Source organism: Scophthalmus maximus, chromosome 5 (assembly GCF_022379125.1).
Source record: "Scophthalmus maximus strain ysfricsl-2021 chromosome 5, ASM2237912v1, whole genome shotgun sequence".
Taxonomy (NCBI): Eukaryota; Metazoa; Chordata; class Actinopteri; order Pleuronectiformes; family Scophthalmidae; genus Scophthalmus; species Scophthalmus maximus.
In genome coordinates this window covers 2138181-2150000 of record NC_061519.1, presented here as the reverse complement: position 1 = coordinate 2150000, position 11820 = coordinate 2138181, and the positions used below count along the sequence as shown (strand labels likewise).

The window sequence follows — 11820 nt, the reverse complement described above, 5'->3', positions numbered from 1 at the left end:
CTGTAGCAGCTCATTCCCCTCCCGACTCCCCCCCTGAATTTGGCCTCACTTTGTCTCCCCATTACTGTTTCTCCGACCACAGCCTCTGTGCTTCCTCTTGGAGTATATACAGTATGTGAGAGAGAGAGAGAGACATTTTCCTCATGATGCAAGCAATCAGAAATGAGACTCAATCCCCCCTGCAGCTCCCTAGATTACAAGTGGACAAAATCTGCTCTATCCCAAATAATCTGCCCTCAGTAAAAAAGAAGTCATGGCCGACCAACTGTGAAAGAAGAGGCAGAAAAGGGACAAATTCTTCAATCAAACCTCATCGTTTTCTTTTTTCTCTTGTCTTTCGTTACTCTTTATCCAGGATTCAGGAGAAATGAGGAGATGAGAGCAATGGAGGTGCTTCCCATCCTCAAAGAAAAAGTCGCCTTTTTGTCAGGTAAGCGTGTGTGTGTGTGTGTGTGTGTGTGTGTGTGTGTGTGTGTGTGTGTGTGTGTGTGTGTGTGTGTGTGTGTGTGTGTGTGTGTGTGTGTGTGTGTGTGTGTGTGTGTGTGTGTGTGTGTGTGTGTGCGCGCACGCGTGCGTCACAAGTCCGCCGACCTCAGCTGTCTGATCATGATAGACAAAGCTAAAGAAACATGAAGTAGAGTCCTGAGTGTCTGTCCACACAGCTCACAGGTACTAAACTGTATACATTTGCAGCTTCTTTCTCTCTGTCTCTTTGACACGCACGCACACAAACTAGAACAGTGGGGAAATATTAACAAGCTGTTCACATTGCTTGCAAAAACTCACAGGGTCACACTGAGGCCCAGGCACTTAACCCCCGACCTTTCACTACACTCGTACATACTACACATTGTACACACTGTGACACACAAAGACATCCATTGTTTAGTCAGTATCAGCAGGACTACAGAATACAGAGCTACTGCTGCCTGTGTCTTTGCTCCCTCAAAGAGAACTGCTGCCATGCCTGACACACACACAAACACACACATGCACACACGCAACACACACACTTGAGTCGTGCCAGGGAAAACTCGCAGGAGGCCGAGCTGGAGATATGGATTGCCAAGAACATCCAGCAGGATTATTTGTACAACACACAAAAACATTATTCAGCTCATACAAATGTGTGTGTGTGCATGCGTCAGTTAGAGAGAGGGAGAGAATTATTACCCCATATGAATGCAGATGCATTGGAAAAATGTTAATGCATTGGATCGCAGCCAAACCAAATGGAATAACTAAGTGAAATGTGTGTTAATAAGTGTGTGTGTGTGTGTGTGTGTGCGCTCTTTGTGTCATGTGCACACTCTTCTTTGGTCCCCTTGTGTGTGCAACAAAGGTCACAGGCAGAAATACAATGAGGATGATGACTCAGACAAACAGACACGAAATTGAGAGAGGGAGAGACAGTGTGGTGTTGCCACGGAGATGACTTACTGTCAGCTACCGCATCCCATATTAGTCGCTGGTAGAGTAATTGGCTTTGAAATGAAGGCGAGAGGGAGGAAGAGGAGGGACTGCTGGTGAAAAGGAGGGTAAATGAGCTAAGCCTATTATCCCATATCCAGCCCCTTAATATATCGGCCATGTTCGCCCCGACTCGTGTCTGCCTGTTTGCCACGTGAGCGTTTGATTTTCTCCTCTGAGCAGCCGGGTTGAGCCTCCGGGCGCACAGCAACCCGACTCAACTCACTAATTTGTGGGCTGAACACAGTCAGCCTGTGTTTACAAGTTCCCACGTGAGTGATGCAGCTCTCTGCTCCTGCAACTGGTCAGGGACTATGAGCGAAATATTATTATTATAGTACAAGATATTCATAATTCCTTCCCATGACTGCACTGCAAACAGTGAACGTAACCCAACTAGCAATTAAAATGACAAAATAATATTTAAAAGGCTGGATTCAGGCTTGCAGGATATTCAAGGCAGAAATACTTTGAACATGCAGAACAAAAAATATATAGCACCGGGTTAAAACATACATAAATCATTCATTTAGCTTGCATTTGTTTGGAATAAGCAAATCATGTTTTGGTTTGAATATATTTATACTTTTAGCCATACTAGCTGCATAGCTCTCAGAATGGCTATCCTCAACAGCTACTTGACCGATAGTCATTAACCTTTGTGCAAAAGTTCATGATCCCGAGACGATGAATCCTGCTGACCTTGGTATTCCTCTGGCCTTAATTTAGTGCCAGGAGTGGGTCAAGTTTTTTTCTTTTACTCATCCGGTTGTTATCAACATCTACTAGATAGACTGGCACAAAATTTAGTGGTTTTAAGACAATCCATCTTACTGGCTTGGTAGACCCCCAACCCCTCCTCCAGTGCCATCACGACTGCATGGACTGCCATGAAAATTTAGTGCAGACTTTCACGGCCACTAAAAGATAAATTGGAATAATCCCCTGACTGTTCATCTCGCAGGCTGCACGGTGGTGTAGTGGTTAACACTGTCACCTCACAGCAGGAAGGTTCTGGGTTTGAGTCCCGGTTCAAACCAACCAGGGCCTTTCTGTGTGGAGTTTGCATGTTCTCCCCGTGTATGCGTGGGATCTCTCCGGGTTCTCCGGCTTCCTCCCACAGTCCAAAGACATGCAGAATGGGGTCAGGTTCATTGGAGACTCTTAATTGACCGTAGGTGTGAATGTGAGAGTGAATGGTTGTCCGTCTCTGTATGTGGCCCTGCGATTGGCTGGTGACCTGTCCACGGTGTACCCCGCCTCTCACCCAACGTCAGCTGGGATTGGCTCCAGCCCCCCCGCGACCCTTAAATGGATTAAGCGGTAGACGATGGGTGGGTGGATGTTCATCTCGCCTCATCATCAACGTGTCTAATGACTCGACGTTGTGTTTAGACATGAGCACAGTTTAAAAAATCAAACGGATACATGATTACTTATATGCAGTGTCTGATACACAGAGTTTGTATGAGCAAAAACCTTCAGTAGGACACAACATAAAGCTCTGGATGTGAATTGTTGGATACACATCTGAATTTGGATTGAATTGTTCCTTTCTGAGGTAAAGTCAACTTTAGTCAAATATTCTGTGTTATGGTTTCTGCCCTGTATTATTAGACGTCTACCGATTGGTTTTGGATTTTTAGCAGAGCAAATGGTAAATCAAATCATTTGTACATCTGTTACCAAGGGGCATTCAATTCAGCAGGCTCAGCATCTCATATTTGTCGAGCCTATCACTCATTTATTGGATTAGCTGACTAGTTGAGTTTCAGCTGATTCAGTGAAATGAATGTAACACTCAGGTAATGCCGAAAAGCTTTTTGACATTTGCTGCTCAGTAGAACATTGTGACGTGTTTGATTTTAAAAGCAGCTCTGTGCTTTACTAGATTACAATCTGTCATGTTCTTACTCAAACCAAACGCCGTGTGTGTGCGTGTATCGCCTCAGGTGGCAGAGACAGACGCGGCGGTCCAGTGTTAACGTTTCCATCACGCAACAACCATGACAGAATACGAACGGACGACCTGAGGAGACTGATCGCCTACCTCGCTGGCATCCCCAGGTAACACATTCATTACATTAGTTCTGTGACTTCTGTTGAAGGGTTTGTTGGTTTTTAAGAGAATTACACACAATGTCCTGAATTGAAGCAGGAGTAACTGGACAAGGCCCTGTAGGCAAACACGTGAGAGAGCTGAGAAGAGCATGTGAGGGGCCAAAGAGGAATGGAGAGAAGAGAGAAATAATTCAGGAGCAGTTAGCTTGCTGCAGATTCCTCGCTGCCAATAATCCGTTTTAGAGAAATTGTGAGATGCTGAGACGGAGAGGGAAAGCCCGAGCTAAGAGAGGGATGTCGAACAGAAAACAAATGAGGAGGGAAGGAGGGATCAACAGAGAGAGCAGTGGAGAGAGAGTAGTGGAGAGAGAGCATAGGGGAAGGGGGAGGGTTTAAAAGTGACAGAGACAGAGAGCGCATGTGTGAGGAGGTGTGTGTGAGCGAGGGAGCAAGTGTGTGTGAAAGCAAAACAAAGTGTCGCAGTAGCTGAAGCAGTGCAGCAGCAGCAGCAGCAGCTACTGTGGACGAGTGGCTACTCACATAGCAGGTAAAACCCCTCTCCTCTTTACTACTCACATCAATCCTCGCCTCATCCCTCCATCATCTTCATCCATCCATCCCTCCATTCATCCTCTCTCTGTCCGCTCCCATCTCACTTCAAGTCAATTACCACATTATCTCTGTATGGTATCAAATGGGAGTTATTTCTCTTTATATCTCCTATTTTGACTCTTTCATCTCCTTCAGGCATATTAAATCTGAGTCATCATGGCAAGTTTTTGCATATTTATGTCTGTTTTTCTGTCAGTTTTTGGCAACCAAGGGTTTTTTTTTTCTATTTTTGGGAAAGGCAACATATGCACACTGGCTTTTTACTGACAGGCTGTAACAGAGAGAGGGAAATGTTTGGAAAAGAATGGCGGTACAATAATAGTAAGATGTTCGGATGTTATTCATGGTATTTATGATGATGTTCCAAAAAAAGATGGAGAAAGTTTGGTATTTTATTAATGTATAAAATTACTTGAAGGTAAAAAAACAAAAACAAGATGGTGATGTGAACTATTTTGGTGGGAAAGATATAAGGTAATATTAAGCAGATGATTCCTAACTAACAACAAAATTGCTTTGCTCCTCAAATCATGAAATCTCATATAATAATGGTTTTGTGTCAGGTGTGTGAATGTAGTTAATTTGTGTGTGTGTGCGTGTGCGCGTGCAAGGTTACCACAGGGAATGAGGTTGCTGATGCACGAATGTGCTGATTTGTAATTTTATATTGATGTACACGTTTGTACGTCATTTGTTGCAGGTTTCTATGTGGGCGAGTGTGTGGTTGCGTGGGCGGCTGTGTTTGCTGCGTAGGCTACTCACAGTATAGAAAATGCGTCATCTCACCGTTTTCATTCTCTTTCCTTTTCTCCCTCTTCGTATCCATTGCCCTCTTCCCTCTTTTCTCTTTTTTTCCCCCTCCATCATCCCTCTCTCATCCTTTCGCACGCCTGTCATCTGTCTCCTCTCTCTCTGGATTATACTCTCCAATCTCTCTCTGCCCCTCCCTCCCTCTCTCCCTATCGCCTCTCCTCTCCTCTCCTCTTTAATTCCTCCCACTCTCGCTGACCTCGATCCCTATCCATGTAGCGAGGAGGTGTGTAAACATGGCTTCACGGTCATCGTTGATATGCGCGGCTCCAAGTGGGACAGCATCAAGCCTCTGCTGAAGATCCTGCAGGAGTCATTCCCGTCCTGCATCCACGTCGCCCTCATCATCAAACCGGACAACTTCTGGCAGAAGCAGAGGACCAACTTTGGTAGCTCCAAGTTCGAATTCGAGGTGAGACGAAGAAAGCGTCATTTTAATTTGGCTGCCTAGTTTATCAGCCACCCTTTCACTTGAAATGTTGCAAATTGAATGGGTAGAAATTAAAAAATAATTATTGTACTGTGCTCGTACCATTTATTAATTTGTAGAGTAATATTAGCCTGACATTGCCTCGAAGTGGTGTTACAAATGGTCACAGACAAAAATGCTTCAAAACGCAATTGGATCGGTCTTGAACGACTTAGAGCAACAAAACATGTGACTTAGACCAGAGCAAGAGAGAAATGTCTTAAGTACTTAAACTGCAGTTGTTTGTTCTTCTTGTTTAATACTGTCACCTCTTCACATCACCGGCAGACATCTTGGGTGGTTAACAAGAAAGCTTCAGCAGTGGCGCTCTGTCAGTCGTTGCATCACACCCGCTACATTATAGATTGGCCCAACCCATTTCAGGACAGAAATTGGTCTGAACAAGAGTCGGACCAGACCCGTCTGATGAGAGCGAGTAAATATGAGTTAAAATCCCAGAGTAGAGGAGAATTACAGTTATCATTAGAGGCTTTATAGTCAAAGCTGCTCAAGGACAGACTTAATATTTTTAGTATGCTGTATTCCATTTTAAAGGCACACCGATTTAGATACATTTTATATTTGTGCATTTTGTAGAAATGTGTTTCGAAGTAGACAAAAACCAAAATTCAAACATTGCCCAAATTTGATGTGAGGTGCCCATTGTCAGGGCATTTCATTATTTTCCCCTCCCTGCTGTGGGGAATCATTTTGTGCAAGGATTCGAGGAGACGAATCATTGCCTGCGACCTTAAAAGCAGCACACAGCAGATCACAAGGACACGTGTCTGTTCTGCCGTCAGTTGAGTGTTAGAACACATTTTTACAGCTAATGAAATAATATATTCAGATGAACAGGCTTATTTTTACATTCTAGTCTTGTCAAAGTCAGAAACTGGCACCAAAATGTGCCCACTTCTAAAATAACTGTGTGTGTGTGTGTGTGTGTGTGTGTGTGTGTGTGTGTGTGTGTGTGTGTGTGTGTGTGTGTGTGTGTGTGTGTGTGTGTGTGTGTGTGTGTGTGTGTGTGTGTGTGTGTGTGTGTGTGTGTGTGTGTGTGTGTGTGTGTGAGAGAGAAACAGTGTGCGTTTTCTGCTCGTGAGTAAATGATCCTTCATCTTATTTGAACCCTGTTTAGTGGACTCCCCCTAATAAGAGAGAGAAAACAATTTCCCACCCTCCAGTTTGAACTGTCTTTATAGAACCTCGCTTATTATGATAAGGATCCGCTTTCCATTCAAAGTAGTGGAATGAGTTTGTATAAGCACATGTACTGTACTGTAGGTGGAGGTTCGTTTCTCTGTACAAAATGTGCCAGGAGTTCTGTACAGTATGTCTCCGATACTGTGAGTTTGCCTTTCACTTCGGACTACAGCTATGTGAGAGAGCGCACTGGTGTGGAAATTGTTCTGATTGTCCATACGCACATAGGTCCACTGAGGCCTGATGACACCATAATGATTATTTGATAGGAAGAATAGCCAGATGCAATGGGGACAGGCTACAATTATCACCGGCAGCCCTGCCATGCCACGTGGACATTGATTTGGATGCACTGTACGTTGATTTGTATGTGTCTGCTTTCAGTTTATCACCACCTGACCACATGCGTATGTACGTACATTTATGAAGATTTCTCAAGGTTGTATGAAGAGAAAGTTTTCAAGTAAATTTGATATAGGGTTGTTGCTATGACTACACTTGCAGGGAATGTATGCAACGATTTCCCCTCCCTTCCTGTTAAATTGAGAAGGAAGGAAGGAAGCCGAGAGCCGACTGCAACCTCAATTTGGATTGTTTATAAATTGCGCGGTTCTGTGGGCGAAAAATCATTGGCCATATACGACATTAACAAATTCTCTCTCACCATTCAACAGAGTAGAATCCATTAACTTGAACAACGTGGCGTCCGTGTTTTCCCCTGGCAAGAGCCACAGTGCTTTTTAACCCAAGGACAACAGTGTGTCTCTGCATTGTTTGGCCTACACAAAGCCAGCCAGCTATCGTTCTGTCTCCATCCGTCTCTGGCCATGTGTGTGTGTGTTTGTGCGGGGGTGTTGTGCGGAGGTGGCTTAGCAGAAACACAGAGGCACTGAATTCAAAAAAGGGAGACATTTCTGCGCCGTAGCTCTGAAGTTGATATTGTAATGATAAGCATTTGTCGTGTAAAGACAGGTTTGTTGCAAGTGGGTTTGCAAGTTGCAAAAGCCAACGTGATATGTGAGTAGGAGCTTTTGGTTGGTGATAAAGGATATGTTTTCTGTAGTTCATTTTATAATTTTTAGTAGGACATTGCAGCTGTGCTGAATTGTCCGGGTGACAGTAAAATGTGCTTTAGTCACGTCATTTGATGAATTCAATTATTAATTATATGGCCTCTGCTACTCATCACATTCTTGCAACTCTGCTGGAATTCAAAAGAAAAAAATAAATATAGATTGATAGATAAATACTTTATTCATCCCAAGCTGGGAAATTCTGGTGTAGCAGCAGCACGTTTCACACAGCACACATTAAAAAATATATACAATATTTACACAATAAATTTAAAATATACGAATTGGCAAAAAAAATAGAAAATAAGAATAATAAATTCACAGAATTTACATGAAGTATTGACAGTGGAACAAGGTCTATCTGCCAGCCAGAGGTGAGGTGTTGTATAGTTTTATGGCTCTATGGCTGGTCCTTGTGACAGCGAAGCTGAATCAGCCTATTGGAGAAGGAGCTCCGCTGTCTGTCCAGTGTGAGGTGGAGAGGATGGTCTGGGTTATCCATGATGGATAACAGTTTGTTCATAGTCCTCCTCTCCACCACAGCTTCAAACGCGTCCATCTTGCAGCCTATTATGGTGCCAGCTTTCTTGATCAGTTTGTTCAATCTGTTCGTGTCGCTTGCTCCGATGCTGCTCCCCCAGCAGACCACAGTGAACAACAGTACGCTGGCAACAACAGACTGATAGAACGTCTCCTACATCCTGCTGCACACATTGAAGGAAATATTTCCTTTTCCAGCACAAGACGGCAGCAAAGAGACTCGATGGCAGGGGAAGAGAAATATTCTACTCAACTGATTGAAATGAACGTGAAGCTTAAATCTCTTACACTCTCGTTAATATTTTGCCTCTGCCTTTCTTCCTTCAGACCACCATGGTGTCACTAGAGGGCCTGACAAAGGTCGTGGACCCCTCACAGCTGACGGCAGACTTTGATGGCAGTCTGGACTACAACCACGATGAGTGGATAGAGGTGGGTTAGCCTATCCGTGCTGTCAGTCAAGACTGTACTTCACGCTGCCTGGCTGATCTCTAAATCCATCCTGACATCTCCAATGACTTTCAGAATGCAAAAGAACCACAGTCAATGAGCAGTGAACAGCACAGGACACAAAGGACCGATGAGAACCAGAGAACCAAAAATAACGCCATAGCAGTCATCAGTCATAGTTGATCTACCGTGAACGTTATCGACTTACTGGCCTTAATTCAGATTTGATGTTGTGTTTTTGTCTTAGGTGCGTGTGGCGTTCGAGGAATTCTCAGGTCACGCCACGCAGATGCTGGCGCGACTAGAGGAGATGCAGGAAACTGTGTCGAGGAAAGATTTCCCCCAAGACCTGGAGGGAGCCAGGAGGATGATAGAAGAGCACGCCACACTAAAGAAGAAAGTCATAAAAGCCCCAATAGAGGAGCTGGACACTGAGGGACAGAGGTAAGCAGCCAGTTTGAGCTTTATTTTATTGCTGAAGTTATGATTGAAGACTATGACTTATGTCAAATGTTTTCCTATCTGCTAGCTTTATCAAAAAAAGTAACATTTACTCCTCCTTCCCTTTAGGTTTTTGACTATTGACTGAAAGGGCTATAAACATTGCAAAATTAAACGGCTCACTTAAAGGGGCAGTAAGCGGTTCTAAAGCAATACATGTTTTGTAAAAATCTGCAAATATTTCCTCACGGTCCGTTAGCTGTCGCTTTTGTGTGCGCCGGAAAAATTCTGCCGGTCTCTCATATCTTCACACATCAGAGCAGTAAGATCACAACAACAACAAAAAGAGAAACAAGCTTTCTCCAGAATTGCGTACTGCCCCTTTAAGCCCCATGCTTATCATGCTTTAATCTAAAGATAATACGCGTTTATGAAAGCGTTCACAAGAATCCAGTCCCTGTAAATGTCACATTATAAATGGATTTATTGTATTTTGCTTGAAGCATGACTCATGCAACATATTTCACACGCAAGAAAATACAAAAATTCGGTATTAATCCACCTCCAGGTTGCTGCAGCGCATCCAGAGCAGCGAGTCCTTCTCCAACCGCAACGGCAGCGGCGGTGGAGGCGGCGGCGGTGGGGTCTGCAATGCCGACACCCAGGGGCTGGTGCCACGGATCAGCCAGTTGCTGGACAAGCTGCACTCCACACGACAGCACCTCCACCAGGCCTGGCACGTCCGCAAGCTCCAGCTGGACCAGTGCTTTCAGCTCCGCCTGTTCGAACAGGACGCAGAGAAGGTCTGATGGATGGAGGGAATGGGGGTGTCGTTCGGTGTGAGCAGTGATATAGCGATAATCCATAACCACAGTTGATGATCAGAGTAGGGCAGGCAACTGTCAATAGGAACAAACTTAATTACATCCACAGAGAAGCATTGATTTATGCTCTGTATGAATTCACGCCCCTTTTTTATTTTGTCCTATAAACAGTGTCTTAAACTTATTTTCACAAATAAACGGGAGTTAAGATCTAAATCACTTTACCCACCACCACATCCTGACGTGGAGTATGTTTGACCCCACTCCCCCCATATAGCAGGTGATGACAGTAGCAGCACAACGTAGAAGGAGACATGGAGATAAATTCAAATTTCCATTTTGAGTGAGTAGAATAACATAGCAGATTGCAGCAGCTGAGAGAGCTGCAGCCTTGGATACACTGCAGTAGTAGGAGCTTGTTGCTAGGACACCACATGCCATGAGTTGTTCTTTTGGAGAGAGCCTGAGAGATATACTCCTAATAGAGGCAGTATATTTCTCTTTATTCTGGCCTGGAAAGATGACATCTGTGTGCACACTGCAGCAATACACAGAAATGCTCAGGTGTATCTACAAGTCCGAGTGCCAGCTGTTTGTTTTTTTACCTGCCCTAGCAACGATCTGTGAAAGTTAAAAGTGTACCTGTGTGTATGTTTTCATTTGGTTGGCTAACCTCTTATTCCTTATTTTTCTCTCTCTGTGTGTGTGTGTGTGTGTGTGTGTGTGTGTGTGTGTGTGTGTGTGTGTGTGTGTGTGTGTGTGTGTGTGTGTGTGTGTGTGTGTGTGTGTGTGTGTGTGTGTGTGTGTGTGTGTGTGTGTGTGTGTGTTTTCTGTCATCCCCGCGCCTCAGATGTTTGACTGGATCATGCACAACAAGGGTTTGTTCCTGGCTGGCTACACCGAGATTGGCAACAACCATCCCCACGCCATCGAGCTGCAAACCCAGCACAACCACTTTGCTATGAACTGCATGGTAAGACACACAAACACACAGACATAAAAACACTGATTCCCACCAGGTGGTAATGCTTATCAAGTCCGTGCCCTGCACTCTATAATCATATAGTTAATGCACTTAGTGTCACCTTTTAGTACTGTGTCAGCGTTTGTTTGGAGATGCCTCCGCTCTTGTGCACTCAGCACAGCACAACCAGGCATTAAGTAATCCTATTCTGTATCCAAAGTCAAACTTGCGTAACCATTATGAAACTGTTGAGACCAGGAATCAATCTAGCGGCTAGAGTTTCTGTCAGCGGATGAGAAATGATAGCGACAACCGATAGTCCCTCGCCTCACATCCCTTCTGTCCTTTTACTTGGAATTGCTCAATTGAATCCTCTTCACCATTTATCTTGTTTTAAATCCCCTCTATTTGAATTCATTGTCCCCCACTGACTGATGCTAGATTTATCCAAAACCCCCAAGCCTAACTCTCTGTATCTTTTCCGCTTCTCCTGTGTCCCGCTGGACAGAACGTGTATGTGAATATCAACCGCATCATGTCAGTTGGTAACCGGCTGCTGGAGTCGGGTCACTACGCCTCGCAGCAGATCAAGCAGATCTCGGGACAGCTGGAACAGGAGTGGAAAGCCTTCGCCGCAGCGCTGGATGAACGCAGCACGCTGCTGGAGATGTCCGCCAGCTTCCACCAGAAATGTGACCAGGTGAGTTCAACACAAATGTGCTGACCCTCCAAAGTTTGAAAAAAAAAGTGGCATTTTTGAATAGCTTATTTTGCTTGAATCTTCTTTTTGGACAATAATGTTTTTTTCCCTTTAGAACAGCAAAACTGCTCTCATATATGCAACAGTCATGTCCTCCATTGTTTGCTATACGTCATAGCACTATTGTTACTCCTCTAGTTTAG

General features: G+C 44.3%; 1 protein-coding gene across 6 annotated transcripts in view; it reads left to right on the top strand.

The window, feature by feature from the left end:
* LOC118311105 (triple functional domain protein-like) overlaps positions 1-11820 on the top strand; it is a 78938-nt gene that overhangs the window by 34283 nt on the left and 32835 nt on the right. For all 6 annotated transcript variants that reach the window (XR_007030751.1, XM_035634669.2, XM_047332001.1 and 3 more), the window contains exons 3-10: positions 356-430; positions 3423-3537; positions 5173-5365; positions 8566-8670; positions 8936-9132; positions 9698-9932; positions 10804-10926; positions 11426-11617. Coding sequence is in view for 5 of the 6 variants with exons in the window: in XM_035634669.2 (XP_035490562.1) it covers positions 356-430; positions 3423-3537; positions 5173-5365; positions 8566-8670; positions 8936-9132; positions 9698-9932; positions 10804-10926; positions 11426-11617 (1235 nt within the window). In the remaining variant the exon portion in view is untranslated. The remainder of the gene's footprint in view (positions 1-355; positions 431-3422; positions 3538-5172; positions 5366-8565; positions 8671-8935; positions 9133-9697; positions 9933-10803; positions 10927-11425; positions 11618-11820) is intronic.